This window comes from Phallusia mammillata, chromosome 2 (genome assembly GCF_965637545.1).
Source record: "Phallusia mammillata chromosome 2, kaPhaMamm4.hap1.1, whole genome shotgun sequence".
Taxonomy (NCBI): Eukaryota; Metazoa; Chordata; class Ascidiacea; order Phlebobranchia; family Ascidiidae; genus Phallusia; species Phallusia mammillata.
This window is the reverse complement of record NC_137253.1, coordinates 24,143,472-24,168,127: the sequence shown is the minus strand read 5'-3', so window position 1 is coordinate 24,168,127 and position 24,656 is coordinate 24,143,472. Positions and strand designations below refer to the sequence as shown.

At 37.1% G+C, this 24,656-nt stretch overlaps 2 protein-coding genes across 4 annotated transcripts; one reads left to right on the top strand and one right to left on the bottom strand.

The window, feature by feature from the left end:
• Positions 1 to 396: 396 nt before the first annotated feature.
• LOC145215194 (bromodomain adjacent to zinc finger domain protein 1A-like) lies at positions 397 to 23,277 on the top strand. Of its 3 annotated transcripts, none has more exons than XM_080083857.1 (34): positions 397 to 438; positions 1,132 to 1,256; positions 1,493 to 1,637; positions 1,740 to 1,876; positions 1,943 to 2,068; positions 2,395 to 2,493; positions 2,633 to 2,732; positions 4,709 to 4,816; positions 12,391 to 12,421; positions 12,764 to 12,803; positions 12,994 to 13,132; positions 13,523 to 13,618; positions 13,680 to 13,818; positions 14,214 to 14,357; positions 14,732 to 14,868; positions 15,337 to 15,514; positions 16,428 to 16,593; positions 17,061 to 17,153; positions 17,217 to 17,310; positions 17,708 to 17,838; positions 18,129 to 18,605; positions 18,689 to 18,848; positions 18,926 to 19,063; positions 19,606 to 19,696; positions 19,761 to 19,874; positions 20,192 to 20,272; positions 20,344 to 20,480; positions 21,072 to 21,236; positions 21,297 to 21,392; positions 21,546 to 21,631; positions 21,798 to 21,934; positions 22,014 to 22,153; positions 22,251 to 22,338; positions 22,448 to 23,277. In XM_080083857.1, exons 1-34 carry the CDS (start codon positions 412 to 414, stop codon positions 22,627 to 22,629), a joined length of 4,347 nt encoding a protein of 1,448 aa, XP_079939983.1. In that variant the 5' UTR covers positions 397 to 411; the 3' UTR covers positions 22,630 to 23,277. The 3 variants fall into 3 exon arrangements, with proteins under 3 accessions (XP_079939983.1, XP_079939985.1, XP_079939984.1); XM_080083859.1 differs by lacking the exon at positions 397 to 438 and adding an exon at positions 730 to 779; XM_080083858.1 differs by lacking the exon at positions 397 to 438 and adding an exon at positions 905 to 934.
• Positions 4,813 to 10,578, bottom strand: LOC145215195 (uncharacterized). Its single transcript, XM_080083861.1, has 13 exons — positions 10,443 to 10,578; positions 10,057 to 10,201; positions 9,739 to 9,897; positions 9,526 to 9,668; positions 8,951 to 9,116; positions 8,757 to 8,896; positions 8,508 to 8,693; positions 8,050 to 8,175; positions 7,828 to 7,975; positions 7,590 to 7,766; positions 7,142 to 7,271; positions 6,366 to 7,078; positions 4,813 to 5,755 (listed from the first exon to the last, which is right to left on the bottom strand). Exons 1-13 carry the CDS (start codon positions 10,544 to 10,546, stop codon positions 5,561 to 5,563), a joined length of 2,532 nt encoding a protein of 843 aa, XP_079939987.1. The 5' UTR covers positions 10,547 to 10,578; the 3' UTR covers positions 4,813 to 5,560.
• Positions 23,278 to 24,656: the final 1,379 nt, after the last annotated feature.

The window sequence follows — 24,656 nt, the reverse complement described above, 5'->3', positions numbered from 1 at the left end:
CCTAATCGCCATGTCGCAAGTACAGGGAAGAACAAGTCAACATTCAAAAATTTGGAGATCTGTAAAGTTTACTAAAGTCTTTCTCTCAGACAAAATATCGTGGCAACTAGTTTGGCGCCTTTTTACCCCCCTTGACTTTCTTATCGGCAGTCACGGTTGAGTGAACACCTGATTATGGCGAAGGACAACAAAATATCTGTGGCAAAGCAGTACTTCCTTTCTTACCTACTAGAAAATGACAAATTCTGATTGCAGGTAATCAACTAAACCTGTTTACAAGAATATGCCTGTGTACATCCTAAAAAAATGATGACAAATTATTTCCTACACCGATCTTGGTTGTTTTACCAAATAAAAAAGTATTACAAACATTTTTTGAAACACTGATTCCTGTGGTCAGCGGGAACAGGAATGAATGGGAAATTAAACGAAAGTCAAGTATGGACTGTATTACTTTTCGTTGTGAATAAAATGAGATTTGTCCAATTTCCTAACAGTATATATTATAAGGTCGATGGTGAAAATTGTTCTTCAGTCGGTGGATCAACAATGATCCTGTATATAGTGCTTTATGCCTTTGTTATAGAAAGGGGATTTTGAGTTTGTTTGTTTTTCTTATAATTAAAAGATTAACTTTGTATTGGTGGACTGAATGAAAACATAAACGTTTTTTTAACTGCATTGCATTTAAATGAAAAACTTCATATAGTCACTGACTCCGTAGTCTGTACTCCCGTCCTAATTGTTTAAAACATATTCAAAGAGGACTTATTGATCAAGTAAGGCCAATGACAACTATAAAGACTTAAATGATTGACATTGTTTGATGATGATTATTATCTTGTCTTCAAAGTTTCCTTTAAAGTTCAGCTAGCAAGTTTAAATAGCAACGGTTTTGCAGGCAATTCCGGTTAATTGCATGCCCATATACCGGGTAATATTGTGTTTCAGTTTCACATAGTTGTAGCTGATCATAAGTTGGAAAGTATCCTGGTTAATTACATATTAGTTTATTGGTATGAAATCACATGGCAAATATGATAAGCAATTAATAAGAATCATTTGTATTGGTTTACATAAAGAAATAATTTCATTTTTCATTAACCAGATTTTTATGTTTCAACTTTCAAGGTTGTTTGTAAAATGCCGCTGTTGCATAAGAAGCTGTTTGTGCCCAATAAAGTCCCAGGCGATCTTAATCCAGATGAAGAAGTTTTTCATTGCACATTAACCAATGAAATTTTTCGTGACTATGAGTATGTATATTTTTATTATCCAACAATAGTTTTGAAGTTTTGCAGGCAGCTTATTGTAGAAAAAATGTATATTGCTAAAGAAGACACCAACATTTTTGTCTTGCAAACTACCAAACATCTTTTCGGTCCATGCCTACCAGTGTTTGTACTTACACAATTAACTTACGCATTGCATACTGTTTTTGTTTGTTGACCAGTTTTGTGCATATTGTTTGAAGTAAGTTACTTTTTTACAGGGAATTTTATGAGCGAACAATCTTATGCAACAGTCTGGTTTGGAGTTGTTCAATCACTGACCGACCAAATCTAACTTTCCAAGAAGCTTTAGATTGTGAAAAGGCAGCTCGTAAAAGGTTGTTGAATTTCCCCATTAGCTTACAGGTAAAAAGACTGCTTTTGTTAACTTTACTGAACTCAACCAGCATTCCTCTTCCCACCACTTAAATAATAATAATATGCATATTTTTTTGTTTTGTGTGTTAGAAACCAATTCTTTACTTGGTGGGATTATCGTGTCGCAGCCGAATCGAAGAACTTAATGATGATATCTACGGATTTGTAAAGGAAAGATATTTTGTTGGGGAAGAAGTTGATGCATTCTTAGGCGAAAAGTCACGAAAGTATAATCAATTTTTTGTACATTTGTACATAACTTGTCTTAACTGTTTTGTTTTTTCATTTTTAAGAACCACTTGCCATGTCACGAAAGTGATATCTTCCAAACCAAACCAAAATGGGCACATGAATGGTGAAGAGGTGTTTGTTGTAAAAGACAGCAGTGATGAAGATGAAGATGACCTGCCACTATCATCGTAAGTGTTTCGAATAACACAGACTTCTTAAAACATATCAAGATTATTCCAGTTAATTGCAATCCTGTTAATCACCTATTTCAGTTAAATGCATATTTTCATCCTCAACTGTAGCCGAGACGTATTAGCATTAAATTTGTTGTATGTTTTCGTAAATTGTAAGAAAAGGTTGCTTTAATCAGAATGGTTTGTAAGTAACTTAGGATAACAACTATGGCTGACTAGGCTTGCTGTATGTATGCAGTTTGTACTGGTAAAAATGTGCTTTTTATATAGGCCACTACAAAATACACATGTTGTTCTACAAGCATGTTACTTTTTTACAGATACCAAAAACCTAAACCATTTGATGCTGCTGACATTAAGTACAGAGTTAAAACAGTAACAGATGGCATAGAAGAAGTTGTTCCAATGTCAAAAGTCAGGTATGTTATTTGTGAGCACACACTTTCTTTTCAATGAGGTGCACTTAACAAATCAATAGTTAATTACCAAAGTGGCTGTTCTACACTTAATGTGTGATAATAGCTTATTTGCTATTTTTTGTGTTTGTCTGTTGTTAAGGAGAAGGAAGAGTATGTTCACTAGACAAGGAAATAAACTATTTCTCAAAGCAAACTGTGAGAAGCCAACAGGATATGTTACTGAAGCATATGTTGTAAAGGTAATCTTTATCCAGTTTTGACAATGACTTATGTATGCCCCAACTCAGCTACAAGACTGGAATACTGTAATGGGTTAAACTTTCACCATGTAAGCTGACTTACAGTTGCGGAATGGAATAATGGTAAAGTTAAACAGAAATAAACACTTACACAAGTTGTGATAAATAATATTTTATTTACCAATCCGTAGAAACGCAAGTGTTTGTATTTACAACATATTTATGGGTCCCCTTCCCTGAAGGGGACACATATTGTTTTTGTCTGTATTTTTTTTCATTTTTTCTTTCTAACGCAGATTTGTTCCCACGTTTTGGTCAAGAAAGAATGGTTCAAACTTTTTCAAATTTACACACATTATAGATATTGGTCTAAAGATGGTCCATGTGAATTATGACCCCGTTTGATCCCTCGGTTCACCCACAGCCCCCCAAAACGTATTTTTTTTAAAACGGCTATACTTGCTAAAGTACTTCATTAAGGAGTTATATGCTTTGTAGTTTGGTGCAATATAAGGCATTTCAAAGAATTTTGTACCTTAAAAAAAGATTTACCCATTTTCACCCCTTAAACCCCAAAATATTCGTTTATGTCTAACGCTGGTTTGTTAAATGCGTTTGGTCAAGAAAGAGTGTTTTAAATTTATTCAAATTTGCACAGATGTTAGTTATTGTTCCGAATCCGATCCTCCTGAAGTTTGACCCCAAATGACCCTGGGTTTCACCCACAGGCCCCCAAAATGCTAAAAATTAAACACGGCTGTTCTGACTTAAGTACATTATCTGAGGGTTTCATGCTTTGTTGGTTGGTGCAATGTAAGCTAACTTTTTATTGGATTCACCCATTTTTACCCCTTAAACCCCAACATAATAAGTTTTAGGCCAGAAATACAAGCCCTAATGTGCTGAAATATTAAACAATTGTTTGCAGTGGGTTATTTGTTTAGTATTAAAAAAATTGCCTTAATCGGCCAAATAGTTACTTTTACAGCCCATAATATGTGTACACTGTCAGTCAGATAGAAGTCTCAACTCTCAAAGTAGTAATTCACTTGTTTACGATCAAGGAGTGTGAATGCAGCGGGAGTGCGCAGCTTGACGTCCGAACTGACAGTCCTGTTGGTGATTAGAAATCAGCTGTTTTTGCGCAGCTATGCTATGTCGTTTTATTAAGTTATCAAGCACATATTTAAACACAAACTGGAAAATTGTGTTTAAAAACTGACCTTGACTGACAATATCAAGGTCAAAGCATGAGATTAAATTGAAATTATTTTTCCTGTTCATATTTACTGTTTTTTTTAATTATATGACAATAATGATGCAAAAAGAATACGGACAAAACTTTTAAAGTTGGGTTAAGGCTAAAGTTTTTTATTAAGAATCTAAAAATAACCAGGATGTTTGTTTACCATAAATCCACACAAACGCGCGTGTGGGGACCCATGGGTTTTTGGATGCAAAAACAATCATATGTGTAGATCAAATGATGTGTATAGTAAATTGGTAAATATCTAACAATGATTGTGCCCTATTTTTACTGTTACCAAATCGCATATGCATATCTGTGGGGACCCATTAGATTATGCTTGCAGAAACAATTATGTTATAAAGTGCCAGGAAAAAGATAGGGACCCAATGAAATGGAGGTGCCAAATATATATACATTATAAATATAGTAAATGGTATATGTGATACATCGTTAAATATGATGTAGATGTAGTATATATAAACTGGCAATATATAGGAAAACCACTATTAATCATAGTTTTTCTATGATTTAGATTTTTCATTAACATGCTTAACAGTAGTATTTAAAACTTAACTGAAAAATATGTGCTCAAAAAGCTGTGGTCAAAAACAGACATAATGTTGAAAACTCATTAAATAGGTTAAAAATCATACAAATTCATTGTCAAAATACCGTGATGTATATGTAACTGAAAACACCAAGTTTTATACTTTTATATTCTATGCAGGAAAAATTGAAACATCGTTTAAAGTTAGCATCCTTGCAATGGGAAAACATATTTGTTGGACCAAAGCCCTCTTTCGCCTGCCATTCACCAAAGAGCAAATCTGCTAAGGTAAAGTAGTTTACTTACATTTAAGTATCATCTGATAGGTTGTCACAAATAAAACACACAAAACATGGCAGCAGTGACAACTAAGATTGCCTGCAAGATTCTTTCAAAATTCAGTTTGTATTCAATAATAGATACTGATGGTGTTTGTTTTCACAAGCATTGTTGGTTTTCTACATACAAACCATTTTATGTTTGAAAAAAATGTTTTGTTAATAAACCATTTTTTTCTTTAAAAGCGATAATGTTGGTGGATATAATTGTTTTATAAATTGGAGATACCTTTTTCGTCTTTCATCTGTATAGTGTGAAGCTACTTTAATGCACTCTTCAGTTTTGACACTTTGAGCCAACATGCAAAAAGCCTATTTTTTTGCATTAAACAAAAAACTAACAGAATTTTAACATCAAACATGTGGAGGTGGTATGTGCAAATGAAGAACAACTGCTCACTTTAAATACACCTATTGCCATATTTGTCATTCCCACTATCCCCACAAAATAAATATGTATTTCAGTTGTCAGCTAAAGAGCACAATTTCCAAAAGGGAACTTGTGAATATCTTTTTGTAAGTGTTGGGGTTCTCTGCAACCTATAACTTATATACCCTGTGGACCACTGTTACAAACTATGCAAAATTTGAAAAACGCAAAAGAAAAACCATGTACTTAAAAACACCTTTGGTGCCAGCATTAAGATTTTATGAAACTTTAATGAGACTGAACATTGGTATTCAATAAAGTTTTTCAATCTTTTTTGTCTCTTAACATCCTGATAAGTTTTTCTATGTTGTCACGTCCAAAAAACAAGTCAGCCAATCCAATTGGTTCCAACTTTGGATTCCCCCTCAGGTTAACTGCCTTTAACTGCCCAACAAGAGCATCGATTGTTTGGTTTGCTGTTGTTGGATCCAGGCCCAGATTTTTAATGGATTGGTACACCTGAAAAATGAACATGGCAAATTATACATATAGGTTCTCCTTAAGGTTCCAGTGGTTCTTGACCTAGTGCTGTGATTCTCAATTTTTTTTTGTTGCGACGCCTCAGGAAAAGTTTTCTGGTCTTACGACGCGCCAGCAAATAAAAGTTAATGAGGAAACTTATTATTAAAGTTGCGTTTATTGATACAACAACAAAAAGCCACAAAACAGAACTATTCTGCGGCGCCTTTGGAAAATAAAAACGACGCACCAGGACGCCATGACACACAGTTTGAGAACTACTGACCTAGTGTATAAAACCTGTTCATGGGGATGTGAAAATGTTAATTAATAGGGTAAAAGAATATCACTTCATTTGCAGAAAATGCTACCCGGGGTGCAAATACTTGTAAGTTCAAAGGGGGTGCCAACACAGGAAAAAGTTAAGAATCACTGCCTTAGCATGACAGGCAATGAATATGTTATATTTTGCCTAAGGTTTTATGAAAAGTGTCTTTTCAGAAGATCAGCTTTCGGTATTAAAGCATTTTTGAAAAAGTTGTCAATTTTGATTGGTCTCATTATAAGTTGGACAATTGTTTGTTTATTTTAAAATGTAGGTATCACCTACCTCTAAAAGTAGCGTGTTAGTTGACACACTATTTTCAGTCAGATGCACCGGTTTGCTGGTCTCAGGCTGTGGGTCTCTTACAATGGGTGCACTGAATGTGTTGGGGTCTATTTCTTGCAAATCATTCTGTTCGAAATACACATGTGACACTTGTCGAGTCCCAAGAAATAGAAGGCTTGGTATTCGCTGTATCTTGTTACCACTAAATGACACATACTTTAAAGATGGATTAAACTGAAACAGACTGTCAGGAATCCCAGCATCTGTTATTAGATTGTCAGCCAAGCGTACTTCTTGAAGCTTGGTGGTACTTGCAAAAAAGTCCACTGAAATGCTTTGAATCCTATTTCCACTTGCACTGAACGTTAGTAACTCAATGTTGTTGGCTAGCAGATTGGATGGAAACTCAGTTAGCACATTGGCATCGAGAATTAACTCTTCTAACTTGGTATTGTTGGAAAAAGTTCTGCTGTGTAGCTCTGAGATTCTGTTGTTGGAGAGATCAATCAGTAACAAATTTGCACCCTTTGAAAATGCATTCTCATTCACTCTTCTAATATTGTTTCTATTGAGTCTAAGTATTCTTGTGCTAGGTTTGTTTGCAAGCAGATCAACAGGAACTTCTTGCAAAATGTTGTCATTCAGTGATATCTCATTAGAACGGTGTGTTTCCTTTGTCATTCCTGTTGTCAGCACATTTCTGATATGGTTTCCTATAAAAATGTGTCTTTTCTGTCAAAGTTGCATAGAAATGAAATTACCTGACAAGATCTTACCCGTTAGTAGAAGGGATTCCAACTGTGAAGAATTTCCCAAGTCAGCAATATGAATATCACCTTGTAGGTTGTTAAAACAAAAATCAGCCACTTTTAGTTTTTGGTTGTTTGCGAAAGTTCCAGTTTTGACCTGCAATTGTCTGTAAACTGCTATACACGTACAAAAGCATCAAGCTAAAAAATGATGAATAAACTGCAGACAATGCACACTGTTTTGACCTGTAAGGTCTGATCGGTGCAGCTGATGACAAAACACGGGCCATATTGGTTAATGTAGACGTCTAACGCTCATATCTTGTTACTAGATGCACAGATGAAACCTAAACTTATAAACAGTGTGCGCCGTATGCAGCTTGTTGCATTCGAGTATAGTAAAATATAAGTAGAAATTACAATCGTTATTGACTGTTTAAAGAATGCCCTAGTGATCACATGCATAAGTACACACCACAGCAATTCTGTTTTGAGAAAGTTGCACAACTTCCAAAAGACTGTTTCTTCTAAATACATCATTTGGTAAATCATCAATCCTGTTTCCAGAAGCATAAAATTGTTCCATGTGAAGATTTTCCTCAAAAAGTTTATTTGGCAGGGTTTGAATTCTGTTTTGCATTATGTTCACTTTCTGCAAAATTTTGCCTATGTCATATGTATGTTGCCTGTTTAAATATTTTAATCTAGCTTGCCTGAAGAAGAGGGTTGCCAATGAATAACCTGCTTGGAATACTGGTAAATGAGTTCCTGCTCATGTCAACAGTGGATAGCAATCCTCCAGCCCCTAGCATTTCCTCAGGTATTTCCCCTTCAAATTCATTGTCTTGCATTTCCAGTGTCCTACAGCCATTTAAAACGTATTTGAAAGTACAATGATTGGGTCATATGATCCAAAACATGATGCAATCTCTCACCTTAGCTCTTCCATGTGTCCAACCATTGGTCCAATTTCTACAGCATCACTTAATCGATTTCCATTTACCTTGAGGTGCCTGACCTTTTCACATGTTCCCAATAATGGAGCAACCGTTGTCATGTTTCTGGCAAAAAATGTAGTAGCATTGGGGTGACATTTGTTTGTTGATACAGTTTCGCTAACCGAAACATGTATTCCCTAAGGACATAAACCATCAAATCAGGCGGTACTAAGTATGGTTTCAAAATCCAGGTTGTTGAGGTATATTTGTGAAAAGTAAAGTTCAGCATGTTTTGAAATTGTTAACAATTAACATTTTCACAACTACACCACTTTTAAATTTTGTGGTCGTCTGTCCAGTTTGATTTACTTCTGTCAGTTAATGTAATAAGGTGCCTGAAGAAATTCACGCAAGCTATTAGGGTACCAACAGTGAAAAATACAAGCACCACTGACCGAAAGCTACAGTCCATAGTTTGTGACTGTGCGTCCCAATCGCAGTCAGGAAGAAAACAAGTTTCACTTCCGAGCTGCTTTAACCTATTACGAAGTGTACGCATTGTAGGAAAAGCTGCTCTGTTCGAAAACCTTTGTCGAAGCCCCCACGGAATTCCTCGGTTCCTCAGAAGCATATTAACAAATCTGAAAATACTCTTTAAATGAAATGTTTGTGAACTAAAATTTTCATGTGAAGCAAATACTTGCCTTAGGTTGTTGTTGTTGGCGAAAATGTCTTTGGGAATGCATTTCAAGTCATTAGCCCAGAGTTGAAGGACTTCCAGTTGTCGGTTTTCGTCAAAAAAGTTGTTTGGCAAAAGCCTTACGTCGTTGTATCCAAAATTAATCTAAATATGTTGGATACGTGCCTATATTTTGAATTTTCTCATAAATTTGTTTACCTTTTGCAAGTTTGGATTCCATCGAAACAATGTACGAGGAAGACACTGGATATCGTTTTTCATGAAACTAATCTCTCTAAGTGCAGGGTTGTTTTTAAAGATGGTCTCCGGCAAAAATAAGAGTTTGTTCCAACTAAAACTCAGTTTCTTCAGCATCACGTTATTCCTGAAATAATTTTGCGCGTTTAACAACATTTACAGCCACGAAAACACTGAAAGAAGGTGGTAAATACGGCCATTAGAAGTGTTTTTTTGATTTGATCAAAACTTTGCAAGTTTCAACGAAAACGTTTGCGAATTCTAACGTTAATATACTCAATAAGATATCCAAGAATGTTGTTGTTATTTGTATGCATTATAAAATGCATTAAATTGACTTTCGTGACACATTAAACCACGGAGTTAGGAAGAAACACATTTCTCTATGATGATGTGGATCTTCGGGCCCTAAGTTGTTCCATGATTGTAATGGTAAAGTTAGATGTAATCTTGCGACGCCCTTGTTACTATAAACCAAAATTGTGGCAAGACCCTACACTAATGAAAATATTTTTTCGTATGGTTATTGGTTATACCTAAACATGTCTTGTGGAAGGGTGGAAATTCTGTTTGACCACATTTGTACAGTTTGTAGCTTTCTCGACTGGCTGAATAATCCGTTTGGAATTTGTTGTATAAGGTTGTTGCTTAAGTCGACAGAACGCAAATCCACACTAAACTGTAGAAGTAATAAAGTAAGTTTAAATAGATCGAGAATCGAGGTAAAGCATGGTTGGTATGGTTCTTACTTCGAAAAGTTGAGACGGTAGAACATGGATTTTGTTATTTCGAAGGTTGACTTCTTGAATCTTAGTGTTTGCCTCAAGCAAATCTGGTGGCAGCTCTTGTATGTCGTTGTAGCTTAAATCGAGAACTTCCAAACGCGAAAGATTGCGAAGTATCTGCTTCTGATGAAACAAACATCAATGCATGTGGAAATTAAAATCATTCAACTTGGATTTTTTACCGTATATAAATACCAAGTATATGTGTTATTATTTGGTTTCTACCTGTTCCTATACACTTGGAATATCTTAAGAACTATATACTACATAGTACGTACTTACTTTGAATTCTTCAACATCGCTCAATCTGCTATGTATACCATGGAACTGCAGAGTGTTTATCGGAATATCAAGATCCAGCAAATCGAGGTCCAATCTTGCAGACGAACACATTACCGACCGTTTCCCTTCCAACCATTCACAATTTCTGTCAAAACGTCAAAACTTTAAGGGAAAACGTTCAGACGATATGTTTATGATAAAAATCACTTTGATATAACATTAGATTTAAACGCTGGCCAATTGTTACGTTTTATTTGTTTTCTTTTCTCTTTGCAACAAAACATTGTACAAAAGTTTACAGTCAACACTCGTTTATGATTTAAATGTAGAAACAATACGAACTAAATGGGTTTGTTATTCTTTTGCTTACTCTGATTTCAACTTACATCACGTTTCCAAGGTCGTTTTGAGCTTTCCCTGAAGTTAATAATGTCGCAACAACCAAAAGTATTTCTTTCCATACCTGATTTATCATAATCTTAGGTAACATTACACAAAAATAAATCTGTCACATATCAAAGGAAAATGTTGGTTTGTAATGCAGACTTTTAATCTTGTTACGTAAAATCCTGTCGCCATGAAACACGTTAATGGAAATCTGTATTTAAAACGCTTTACAAATTACAACAACACTCTAGGTTTAGGTAAGAAAACCGCATTCATTAACTTTTTTATATTACTTCCGCTCTACATTTCTACTAAATTTTGCCAAAGTGGCTTTGTAGTAAAACTGCTTGGTGTATTTCAAACATCTTCCTATTTTCCAGTTGTAACACCTGTTTTACTCGCAATCTTGTACACGACCCTTATTTTGCTGACAAATAACCAAAACACCTTATTACTTAATCCAATTCCTTATCGAAGCTATAAGCTTAAGCCAGCACTCCGTATAGTGTCTTCACTTGCAGTAACATTATCTCAAGTTTGATGCGACGCACGGACCCTCGGGGTGAATCCAAAGCACGAAGCAACATCTTACACACGTTCACAGGCCCACACATTCGATTCGAATTTCCCCGCATAAACACTAGCAGGCCATCATGTCGAATTGACTTGAAAACAGCGATCTTATCGTATTCAGCGCATGATCTCATCTACTGTGATTGCCCAAAATGGCGAATTGCCTCACACCTGACCTTACTGCCCAACTCAAATTGTGGCATAAAAAGTTGTTGCCTATTTTGTAAACTGTTTCTGGAGAGTTGTTTTCTTCGATCACCGTGTCCATGTTCTGCCGCTATCAGATTGTACGCGATTCGTTAGTGACCTTTTTCATAGTCGTTTGTCTTTAACCTCGTCTCGACTTAGACTGACGCAGATAATGTGTTTGATACAAAACCATGATAGTTCATGTTTTTCCGGTCTTGGCAACCCTTAAGTTTGGACTCTATTTCCACTTTTACTTTCTCGTTTTGTTATATTTTTTCCAGTTTGTTTTTATCAATGTGAACAGGTGATTATATTGATGCATGAAAAGTAATCTACCAAATAACTGGTTACACCGTACGTTCTGTTGTCCTAAAAAAACAATTACAGTGAATAACCACTACATCGTCAATGTTTCAACAAATAACTTGTACACTTGACAAACAAACACTTTATCAACCCACGCCTGTGGTATATGTAGTATTATGCAACTTAAACGATTTCCTTTTCTTTGAAACCACGTACAAAATGCAATATGGCAACAACATGAAGTAATGAACCGATGTATTATTACGAGGTGACTTAATCCGCCATGCAATTTTAGGGTGTTTTTCTGTTCAAAAATAATGAGCTCAGTTTAAGTAGCAGGTGTCCCCCAAATCGTTGTCCGACCGTTGGCGTTAAATTGAAACTGTCGCAGGAGATTGCCCAATTTACCTTCTGATTACGGGACGTCCAGAGTGCAAAGGCTACTATTGTTTGTTTTTCTATTTTTGGGACTGTGGGTGGTATCACATAGACTTGAACTTTGCTAAATTGAAAGATGTTTCTTTTGATTCGTTATGTTAAATTTGTCACCGTCTTGTTCATATCTAATGTACAGGGCCAAATGATCATACTTTATAATTGTACATCGCTGGGTAATAGTTTGAAATTAATTTTGACTGTCAAGCAGGTATATAAACAAAATTAAACCAAACAAATGTATTAAGTAACAAACACCACATTTCGTTGTGTATCATTGCTATGCCTAAACGACCAATCACATACGTCGTTCTAAAACCGTTTTACATTTACCAAGTTTGTTTTGTGATACGCGTTTATTTTCCTTAGCCTTATACACTGAGACACTACACGCTATCTCACTCCGTGGTATTAAATAACTGTATCTTTTGTTCTATTTAACAGCTGTCACCTTCAGACGGACGATCAAAGTCAGGTAAGTTTTCTTTGCAAAATTGGACTTTTTGTCGAGACTAAGATAACATCTGATATGCCTCGAGCCACTTCTAATGGAAAACTCATTGATTCTGTGACATTTGTATTACCTGTTTCTGGCCCTAACTTTTGCCACACTTGAAAAACCAGATGTTCACAAATAAGACAGCCTCGTTTGACCCCCGCCGAAATGTTTTAATAGTTTACCACAACATGTCCATATGCATGAGATATTACAAATGCGGCTCGTTTACCCTTAATCTGACGATCTCGTCTGTGAATTACAATAGGCTCACTATTCCAATTTTCAAACTTTTAAAGATTGTTTTCAATACTGTTACAGGTTCCAAAGAATATGCCAGAGATAAAGAAAAAGAGGAAAAGTAGGTTTATGAAGAAAAACAGAAATATATTAGGATAGGACTATGTTTGTTTTTTATTTTCCTTTTTGGGTAAATAGTTTGCCTATCTTTTGTATGTGGCGATCAAAAATAAAATTTAGTCAGAAATCCTTAATTTTTATTATATATTTGATGACTTTTTACATGCTACTGGAACCTAATTGTTTATTAGACGCAAAGAACGTGAAGAGTTTAAGAAAAAGAAAGCGGTGGAAATTGAAAAGCTAAGAGAGACTGCCAGACTGGACAAGGAAAAGAAAAGGAGAGAGAAGGAAGAAGAGATTATCAAAAATCGACTGGAACGGGAAAACGTAATAAAAACAACATCCAATGTTCATGAGTGTAATGGTGAAACTAACTGCCCAAATAGACGAGAAAAGCCACATACTTTATTTTTCAAACGTTTCGGCAAATCCCCATGCCATCAGCAGTGTTCATATCTTGCTGCAATGGTCTGACATACCCAACAAAAACTTCGCTATTGCGACCAGCAAAAAATAACCGGAGGTCCCGGCTGATATACAAAACGGTCATTTATCTTGTTCTGGCCATTTGGCCTGTTTTATTCTGTCGTTGCTTTCGCTGATTTAAAAATCTTTTCTGTTTGACCGATTAAAAATAAAACCTGTTCAAACGAGCTATGTACATACTAGTACTCTATAATAATTTAATTTATTCGTTCGAATTACTATTTGTTTCAGATAAAACACCAAAAGCAAGAGGAGAAGCGACGACTCACGGAATATTTGAAGGAATGGAGCAGACCTAGGGACGATCTGGAATGTGACGACCTCAAGGTATATTTTAAACGACGAAAACGTTTCTAGCACAAAGTCACTATATTATATATTGTTCCAGGAGCTTCCATCCCCACAGGAAATATCATGTCAGGTTCCGCCATCTTTGTTCGGTCAAGTTTTGTCGCTGATCGAATTTTTCCACGTTTTTTCGGACATTTTTGAGGTGCAGGACGAATTTCCCAAAGGTGTAGACTTAGGTATGTAGCGATTACATTATTACTGAACAATTTAAACTATCGCCCGAGAAAATGTAACTGTTTAGCAACAAATTCTTGCGTTTAGCAACAATTCCTGTTTTCCATTAACTCCCAAGGTACAATCAAAGATGTATAAAGATTTCACCCAATTATGTCGAATAATGAAATATCTGTGCATGTGCTTAGATACGTTGGGGTTTTAGGTATTGATTGCACAGTAGTCCTCGGTAAAAACGGATTCGGTTGATTCTTGTTTGGTCCAGACGCGTCCAGGTTACCCAAGGTTTGCTGTGTAATAATGGTTAAACATCAATGCACGTAACCAACACATTGTGCTGCTGTCCTAGTTAAACATTTAAACAATACTTTTATCTGATTAACCCTTTATATTACAGATTTACTGACCAAAGCTGTGATGCAACACGATCACGACGGACCTCTTTGCGATATTTTCTTTTTCTTCCTTTCCAACCTTTTCCGCGCCCACTCCGAGGAAGAGGAGAGTTTTGAACGAATCCTTACCGAACCTGGAGACAAAGGTAAACAAACGAAATAATTTCTCACAGTCCGGTTATTTGGAAGGTTTTCGCGAATCCCAAACCGTTGCCTATTATTTGTTTCCCTTATTTGAGAAAGTATATTTGTGTGTACCAAGTCGAGTCGGGTTCGGGCTTTAGTTAAAAAAAAACGGGCTTGATTCCAGACAGACTTTACATTTGGCCTCATTTGTGCCACAATTTCATAAACTTACAGGCTTAGTTGCAAAATATGTTAGGCACGGATTTCAGGGTTATACATTCACGTTCGGCCGGTTGTACCTACCCGAACATAACTCTATAAGTGCTGTGTTTTTTACAAAATTATACAATTCTAGCTTTAAGTCCGTAAAAAGTTGAAATTTCTGTTTGAATAGAACTCGCTGCCAAGTTAAGCGAACTAGTGAACGAGGAGACGATCCAGGCATTCAGTACAATCGCCGCTACATGGCCCATGTCGTATCAGGGGTTTCCCCTCAACAAACTGGAGCTGGACAGTTACACTTTGTCCGAGGTAATGTCTATTTTTAATGTAGAGTACAATTTTTGCAGAACATTTCAGGTCAGACTGAATTGGTCAAACTGTCCTTTTTCGCTTGCAGTACTTTTCAACTTATTGTCCTAAACTTCAAGATAATGTTTCGATTTTTTATCGTTTTTCACCACATTTTTGTGCATGTATAAGTGTGCTGTGAAAAGAAAGTTTTACTTTTTCGTTTTGATACGACATTTGTAAAGAAATCCTCTGGATAATGGTGATGTTTACAAACGCGAAATGTATTTGTCTTGTTAACCGATAAAATACAGCGACTGATTTAAAGTTTTACTGTAGCAAAAAGAAATATTAGTAAGCTTTTTCCTAGCTTTTTATGCTACCAGTTACATTAACGCTCTTATTTAACGTATTTGTTATACTTGCTTACCAAATCTAGCATAAAGAAGTTTTCATTTATTTGTCGCATTACGTATTTTTCCTTCACAGGTGCTTCGTATTTACCTGCTGAGTTCAGCCACCCGACCCCGTTCCGAGGATCGTCTGTGGCGATACCAACATCGAGGAGGTTACTCGTCATGTGACGACACACCACTGAGGTTATGTTTCGATCGGCCTGAGCTAGTGGAAAAACTCGCCACCACTTCGATTTTTGACTTAGAGCCAGGTGCGACTAGTTTAAAAAATACAGTTTTGCTTCTAGAAACAACACACCCACTAGTTTAAAAACAACAGCTACAGTAAAACTTGTACGTATATGCTGAATACATATTGCACTAATAATACCAAAGGCGATTTTTCTGGTAGTTTAATAAAAATGCTACTTTTATTCTGTACATATGTCTTTACATTAATCGAGGTGTATATGCGATAACTTCATCTGCAATATCTTACGGGCTTAAGTTTTGTGTTGAAGACTATCAATTAAAGTTTCATGACCAACTTTTGAAAGCTTCACTTTCGGTTTACTGTGATAGCCCTGAAGGTGGTGGTTAGTCAAGTTGATGGATCAGTAAAACCTGTCTCCGTTTGGATACCATATTAACAATAGCGCCACTAACAATTTCAAACTGAGCGCAGATGATAACCTATCGGATGTTTTTTAATAATCTTTTACTAAATTCAGGATTGACAAGGGAGCTCCAAAACCCAGTTTAGTACCTATGTTGTTCATAGTATATTGCCATTGTTAACTTTGGGGGTTAACAACCCAGGAATTTGCAAAACCTGTTTACCCGAAAGGGTCAGTGGTCCTTAACGGCTTTTCGGTGGCCCACATGACGCCTGCAATAATGACAATAAACCGGATAAGATAAGCATTTCAGCATTATGTAATTCCAAAATGCGTGTTGTGTATGCTTACTTTATCCGTGCTCAATAATGGGACGATCCACGATATTCATTTAATTAGGTCTGTGGTGCATAGCTTGAAACTAGTGCAGAACCAGTGCGCAAGTTGAAATCTATGCTGCTTAAACAACTACAAAATCGACTTGCTCTCCATATCTTGTGAAAGAGAATTATTGACAACTGACAACAAGCCGTATTGGTTATATGCAACATGCAGTCATTGTGTGCAGAGGAGAAGCTTTCCCTGCTCCAGTGTCTCGCCCACCACCTCCTCAGTTTTGTCACTAGTCGGGATTACTTGGATGAGACGTGGGATAAACTGGTGCAAGCGAGAAACACTTTCCGCGAGGACAAGGCTGCCGAGAAGAAAAGGGAAAAAGAATCTGCTGCTGACAAGTACGTGCTTCAGGAACAGCATGAGACTTGTATTTTTGAACGAATATTACACCAGCCGGCACGAACGGTCGAAGTCTAGTCAAAACCTGACACACTGTTTCACTCTTAGTACATTAATTAGTGTAGTGATGCGAAAAAGTTTAATCAAATTTTTGACATGATCAGACATAAAACTGCTAGAGGGCATATGTTTATGTAGACTACGTTTTGTGTAAACGTTTTACCAATCACTGTTGGTATTATCAAATGTCTCTCTGCTAAAATGAAATGTTAGTAAGGATTCAAATTTTTCTTTCTTTTTGTACATACAGTACAATGCTACGTAAAGTAATTATATGAAGTCAAAACAGCGCAATAAAGTGCAGGAAGCATCGTTTTATTGGTTTAAAATACCTAAAGTTTTTGAACAAGCTGACACTATATTAACTTTAGTTTAATGAAAATAATTAGGCCATTAATCCAAACAGGTGGAAATGGAAAAGCGAGCAGTGGACTTTAGAGAAGCAAGCTCGCAACAAAGAGATAGAGGAACGGATTAAAAGGATCGAGCGCGGTTTACCGTAAGTTGGTGTGAATTGTGATACATAAAAGAACAACTTGAATTAAACTGAATTTATTTCTAGTCCCGAACCTGAACCGGACGAAACGCGAATTTTGCGAAAACGGAAAACTGGCGACGAAGACGAACCTCGCTTGCTCAATGCACTCGAAAAAGAGGTATTTAAATTTTGTCTTTCTATTTGTTGGCTAAATTCTGTGCAAGTAGACCCTGTATCACTGGTTCTCCAACATTTTTATACCGACTCTTATACCTTGTATTTCAACGTGGACAAAAACTCAAATACATGTTGCGGGCAATGTTTAGTTTATCACTTTTGAATATCGTTAAAGCACTTGTCCAATTTTCATACATTGAGTCTTTCGAAGATATCTATATGTGCTAAAACTTCATTTTTGTATTCCGTTGTCACTGTCCGATTTTCTAAAAGGGACCCTTTATCGCGCGTTTGATCTTGGGTGCACATTTGCGATTCAAAACGCCCACTTTGAGAACCCTTCGTTTACATTTTTGACATTTATTTTCATGCAAGTTTCTACATGTGCCAATTTGTAGGAACGCCTTCGCTTGTTTGACGAAGAGGAAGCCCAGGCCAAAGACGCTTGGAATTTTCGGTTTCACAAACACCAGCAAACAATCGCGAAACACCAGGCATCGTATCGTACAATGCCACTCGGACAAGATAGGTAGTTGCAACTGTTTGTCGTTCATAATTTGAGATTTTGTGTCCATTAAAAATAAACTTTTATGTGCCTGTATCAAATGAAGTTTGATATGGTAAATGAAGTTTATATATTCTGTATTCTAGTCATTTAAAATTGGTCGGCTTTAAACTGTGCGACAAAGACAAAGTTAGGTTTTGCCTTTGGTATTAACTGCCGTAAACTGACAAATTGTACTTACGTGTCCTATGTTATCTGATAAGCGTATATACCTTTCGTTTCCAATTTTTGAAACAATTTTTTTACATTGTAAGGTTCTTTCGACGCTACTGGGTCGTCAGTACAGCCCCCGGTATCTTCGTCGAAGAATTCGTTGACGAAAGTCTTACGGACGATATTCTAACCGTGCGAGTCCCTCAGAAGCAAAGTCCATTCCTCTCCCTGTCAATGGCTTCCGGCCGCAGCACCCCTGGTTTGAGTGACAGCTCGGCAGCGGGAACTCCAGTTGGAAGTGGCAGCACAAGGTCATTGGGTGCTCACCTTTTTTCGCCTATCTTAATAAACACGGACTTGAACGGTGTGCCTTCTTCGGCTAAAGTAATACCCCGCACTGCGTCTCCATGTCCAGCAACCACGCCTTCCTTTGCTAAACAGCCGCCCGCAAATTTGGGTAGTTCTCCAGCAGTGACTCTCCAGCAAACGAGTGCTCAAACGCCACAAGATGGCGCGCACGGGCAATCAGCGAATGGTAATCAACCTACGAAGGTGATAACGCAAGGAAAACAACATAGGTTTGTATATTTACTTGAAAGTCTCCGTGTGGACGAATTTAGTGATAAGAATAAGCCTAATACACGGTCTTAATGCTTTCTAGGTGGTTTGTGTATAGCTCAGTGGAGGATCTTAATAATTTAATGTCTGCGCTCAACACGAGAGGATACAGGGAATCGAAGTTGCTAGAAAGCTTGTTGGCCCAGAAAAACGTCATCGCGGAGTCACTAACAGTGACGTCAGATCTTGTGGATGTCGAAAAGGTCAGCGGGACGTTAAACCACACTTACACAGTTTAATAAATCGCGTCAGGAATTTTTATGATTTTCATTTATTGCAGCTTGTTACCAACGCCCAAAACAATTCGCCTCACGTTCGCATTTCTGTGCGCAGCGAAGAAACAATGCAGAATCTACTGGCCGATCAAATACTTGAAATGGAAACTCGTATTTGGGCGGGGACTCTTGGCTTCATACAGGTACATATAGTGTGCACACATAAACGTATTTAAATTTCTCTAAATATAACGCTTCTAAAATGTTTGGTCATTGTGTCGCGTTCTACCAAATGTTAGTTTAGTGTATTTTGGATACAGCACTAGGCAAGTCTATCTGTGCCCAAGTTAAAATACACTATCTGCCGCACTGAACAAAGTGCTGTAGAAACAAAAACTTTTTCACTGATAGAAATTCCATAAGAAATGAATTTACTCAAGGAAATTTAAAGTCAGCATCAAGCTTTTTAATTAATTCTATATTTCGATGTAGTTTTTGTTTGGGTTATTGCTTTTAAAGTTCCTTTTCCAAGCATTTTCTGTAACTAGTTCTCCTTAAACTTTATGCTACTGAATTGACCCTAAAACATTGTTCTACAAGATTGTTTCCACTGAAATGTTATTTGTTTTGTTGCATACATTAGCCTTGGACTACGTGTATTGGTTTTCTCTGGCTATCGTGTGTTAATATGTGTCAGTTTTAAACTCGTAAGCAAAGAGTTTCATCTCCAAATTGAAACTTTAAGGTGGAAGATCGTGAAGAATGGAGAGAATCGGTTAAAGAAGGCTCAAAGTACGATGGAAAAATACACGTTGGAATTCCAGAGGCAAACGAAGGTAAGACATTGTAACACAAGGCAGACGATTGCATAGCCAAACAAATTTTGCTTTATGCTTGCAGACGAAGTAGACGATTCAATCCTTTGCGATCCATTAGTTAAGTTTCCCATCACGAAAACAACTTCGGAAGCAGAGAAATCTGCTTTATCAGACGATGTCGATATGGAAACTGACGGTAATTTCACAAAGTTGAATAAGTCATCGTTAGTTTATAAGACGGATTGAAGATTTTGAACTTTCTTTTATTTTGCAACTGTCAATTTGCTATCGATAAATTAAAGTCATTTTTATTCAAACAAATTTATCACCGTATGCTGTTATGGAGCTCTGTTATCGCGAATGTTTAAAATTTAAATCATACTATCATAGTTTGATATGACGCTTTTGTATTAACATGCTGAACATTTAAAGTCGATAGATCTGAAATTATAAATTTCGCTACAAAGGAATACGTCTTGATACTGGTTTCAAGTTCTTACACTTAATGCTTAGACTGTATCGTCCGCAATCTGGCCATTGCTTTGTACATCGTGGAGAAAGGAGTGGATCGCAAGTATCTTAAACCACCACTCGGTGAGTATGTCGAGGACGAGCACCAACCAAACCCGATCATTGTGTTTTTACATTTCAATACTGTGTGACAGGTTGTGCGGTTGACACGTCACGGACGACTCGGTCACGTGCTCCCGACAAGGACGAAGACGAGTCAAAAGGGAAAGAAAGCGAAGATTTGCTGAAGAGATGGGAGACTTCTTTACTTCAATCCACCTCCCTTTCTCAGGTCTGCGAAAGTCACTTACAGAAAATTTTCTGCTTTAGCAATCACTTTTGCATACCATTTAAAAACATTATTTAAAAGGTTGTCTTTGACAGTTAGACACAATTTGAATGTTAACGAGGTTGTGTTTGTCAAACTATCAATGTTTCTTTTCAGCCGGTCACTGAGCGTGTGATTTATGGTTAGTTTAGGAATACTTAGGCTCCTATGCCGTCAGACATATGGATCGATTTGTATTTTGCACAGGGTCGTTTCCTTCACATCACTATGCATTCTATGTTTGCTGGCGATAATGTGTTTTAGTAATAACATAATATGGATAAAGCAACGAAGCTTCTAAAACAAAATCAGTCAACATAATGCTGTTCTTAAAAAAGAGATGGACATTTCACCGTTGTGTGCATCATTAATCTCTTATTTAAATAGATTCCGTTACTAAGCAATATATTAGCCTCTGTGTTTTGCAAAGTGAAGTTTATTGGTGTTACGAGAATGGAAAGAGTGCTTGACGATTTTTTAGAAGTGCCAACACCCAGTACTGTACACTGACCCATGCCTACCCACAATTTAATTTTTTCCATATGTTTTCTTTAGATCTTCCTGCACTTGTCGACTCTTGATCGTTGCATCATGTGGTCAAAGTCGGTGCTTAACGCAAAGTGTCGGATTTGTCGACGAAAAGGCGATGCCGAAAAAATGCTCCTGTGTGACTCATGCGACCGCGGCCATCATATGTATTGTTTGCGACCGGCTATTAAGGTTCGGCAGTTCTTACTCTTGTTGTACTATGGCAGAAATTTTACCAAATCTGCGTTTTAGATCGTCCCAGCCGGAGATTGGTATTGTCCTGATTGCAAACCCAAATCGGCACGCATAAGTCCAAGGAAAGTAGTAAGGACTAAAAGCTTCTCCCAGGTAATGTTCATATCACTAATTTAGGTCATAGAAAGTTACTCAAACAAATTTAGTTTTACATCAAATTGAACGCACTTTTAGGTTAATATTACAGAGCTAAAATGTTTTGCCTCGTTTAGTTGTTTTACTGACCTGTAATTTGCTTTTTCAAAGGACGAAAGTTCCGAGGAAGAGGAAGAAGATGACGAAGAAGACACAGAGGAAAGTGCGGAAGAGCAGGATGAAAATGACAGTATCAGGTCGAACATACTCTCTGGCCAAGTGTGGCAAAAATACAAACTTGAATATATTTGTGACTCTTACACGTTGCTGTGCAAGTAAAAGCTACATCGTATAGTTTCAATTTAGACTAGTGCACTTTGCGAAATGTTTGGTTTGGTAAAATTGTTTTGTTTTTTGCAACAGTTCGATCGAGGAGGTTCCAGTGAAACGAAATCTGACCTACAAAATCCCACAGAAGCCACAGAAAAAGGGCCAAAAGCCGAGTTCTGCTAAGAAATCAACCTCGGAGTCCAGAAGGGAGAGATCAACAAGGCGCAACGGTTTGTCTTTTATATTAAAATTGGCGAAGGGTATGGTGTGTGGGAGAGGCTTTGGACTAATGATTTGTTGCAATTTAAGACGACACCCCGGAAAAAAGCAACAACCGCCGGCGTGCCACGGGTGTTTGGAAAGATCTGGCTTCCTGCGAGGAGATTCTGTCGGAGCTGATCAAACACAAAGATAGTTGGCCGTTTGTTGAACCTGTCAGCAAAAAAGCTGTAAGACCAAAACGAATAACTCCATATTTCCAGTGGAATTTTGCCTTTATTTTTGTACCTATTTAACACTAGTGTTCAAATGTGATGGTTTTTTAAGGTCCCGGATTACTACGACATTATTAAAAAGCCAATGGATCTTGGTACCGTGCACAAAAAGATGAAAGAGGTGCAATATCCAACACCAAGTACGTTCTTTTTCCCTCAATTTTTTGCTTCCACAACTGCGAAGGCTTTGTTTGGCTTTTCAATATTTTTCAACTTAATACTTGATGTTCTAACCTGTGTTTCTTGCAGCCGAGTTCATAAGCGACGTAGACCAGATCTTTCTGAACTGCCACGAGTACAATGAGTCACGTTCGGTTGTAGCGAAAGCAGCCACCAGTCTTCAAATTTTCTTTGACACGAAACTCGGTAAAGCGTCAATCTCCCATTACCGTGCCCCAGTCCATCCGACCAAGAAGCGACGAACCACTTAATATGTGTGGATCACAAAGCCTTCCTCGAATCTATATTGTTTGCTGCCTGGTTGCCGTGTTACCTATGCGATTGATTCTGTTGCCAGCAAAGCCTTTGTTTTCTGTTTTTTAGGCTTACTTATTGGTTCAACCCGGCGATTGTAGGGCAGAGACTGGTGGATTTTGAACCTCAAAGTCGATTTCAAATGTTTGTTATATTGGTTTGTTATATGTCAAGGCGCTTTATAGGTACACAATGCGGCCTGGATCAGCGCTTACACAGGAAAAATGGGAACTTACTTTTACATTTGTTACTGGAGTGCCTACTGAAGTAATTCTGGATTAACTTTGCCAATAATTCCAGACAAAAACACAAACTTTCATTCCGTTCGTATTCATCAAAGGGCCAAATTGTTGTGGCAGATTATTCTTCAGACCAGGACGCTTATTGTCCATCTGTTAAAGTACACAGTCGAAAATTACCCTTGTTACTGTGTTTGTGTGAGAAATCTAAGGCCCCACGTTCAGTTTTTGCCGGTATTAGGTTTTACACCGGATGTTCCAACCTCATTTCGTTCAGTTTGCATCTTATAGGTGCCTCTAGCAGACCAGCTTTTTTCGCCCATTCCATTTTTCGTGTTTCTTTCAGTGAATAAAATCTGACGACCACATGTTGTTTGGGGGGCACAGCGCAATTTATATTTAGAAGGGATTTTATTATGTAGGCCTACGGAAGACCAATCGAGATAACAAGTCGAAACTAGTTTTTGATGGAGGCTTGCAATTTGGAACTACTTTTTCTTCCACGGTCCAGTAGGCTACAAAGGTGCTGATTTACTTGCTTTTGTTAAGGTCGAAATAGATGACAAAAATCCACATATAATTGTGATAATTAGTGTTGGAGGGAGGTTTCGTAATATCAACAACAATAAAATCACGACCCTTTCGCTAGAGCGTACACATGATATTCGAAAATAAAGAGTTGTAAAAGTAGAAATGAAGGCATGAACCTTCATCTTTCTCGAATAATAGGCCTACAACATTTTCATGTAAGTAAAAATCGAACCACAATCGTACCTATCATGTCACTGATCATGCGTGCATGGAAAGCAGGAACATATATTTAATTGCAAAACAGTTCTTGTGCAAATGTTACTGAACATACACCATACAAAGCGCTTTTGCTAAGTTGTAAAACAAAGCTTAACCGAGTTCAACAGTTATGCTTATAGCCAGAGTTGCCATCGACTTGAAGCCCAAAAATAAGGACAACCGCAAAAATATCTTTTCGTACGAAACGAAACAAACATTATGAACAAATCTTTGCCTTTATATGAGCAATGACACACCATTGTAGAAAATACTTCGTGCATCTCACAACCGCTTAGGTCTAGGTTTACTTGTAGCAGGGATTTGACCAGTAATTGTTGAAAATAAGACAAAAGAAGGACTTAAGTCAAAAATAAGGACATTTCTTAGAAATAAGGACAATGAACTTTTCTAATACATAGCCCTTCAAAATAAGGACAAATCTTAGAAATAAGGACGGTATGGCAACCCTGCTTATAGGGTACAAACGCAAAACATACTTTAGTTCATAATATAACTGAAGAGCAGGCAAGTAAAAACTGTCAGGAAAAGGATAGTAAAGTACATTTCTCTTTTCATACGGGAGATAAATCTATGTTCGTTACGTTGGTTAATCGCTTCGGCTCTTTTGTTCTTCTGGGGAACGGGTTGATCGGGTACTTCGACTCCGAGAAATTTACTTAATGGTCCCCAACCTTCCTTAACAGAGTAGACCAGCAGCTTATCTTTTGGAGCTTTCTGAAAAGCAATAGTGGTGTTTAGTCATCAGGTGTAAATAGCGGTTTAAAACTTGCGACTGTTTATACTTGCAAAACGTGAAGGTTATGTTGTCGAAAATTTCGCCTCATAATCATTTCACTTCCATCTGCAAGGTTGGACCATGGCCATGCTACATAATGTCCGAAAGTTATCAAATCTACAAAAAATAACCTTGATAATACCTCACTATGCATTCTATG

Bases quoted from the DNA above. Each gene is read 5' to 3' on its own strand.
- LOC145215194 (XM_080083857.1), top strand. From the start codon at position 412: ATGAATGGGAAATTAAACGAAAGTCAA. The intron at 17,839-18,128 runs GTAGTTGCAACT...TTACATTGTAAG, and splicing joins ATGCCACTCGGACAAGATAG to GTTCTTTCGACGCTACTGGG. The intron at 22,154-22,250 runs GTAAGACCAAAA...TGGTTTTTTAAG, and splicing joins AACCTGTCAGCAAAAAAGCT to GTCCCGGATTACTACGACAT.
- LOC145215195 (XM_080083861.1), bottom strand. From the start codon at position 10,546: ATGTTACCTAAGATTATGATAAATCAGGTATGGAAAGAAATACTTTTG. The intron at 8,897-8,950 runs GTAAACAAATTT...CAACATATTTAG, and splicing joins GGAATCCAAACTTGCAAAAG to ATTAATTTTGGATACAACGA. The intron at 7,767-7,827 runs GCAAGCTAGATT...AAAATTTTGCAG, and splicing joins TTGGCAACCCTCTTCTTCAG to AAAGTGAACATAATGCAAAA.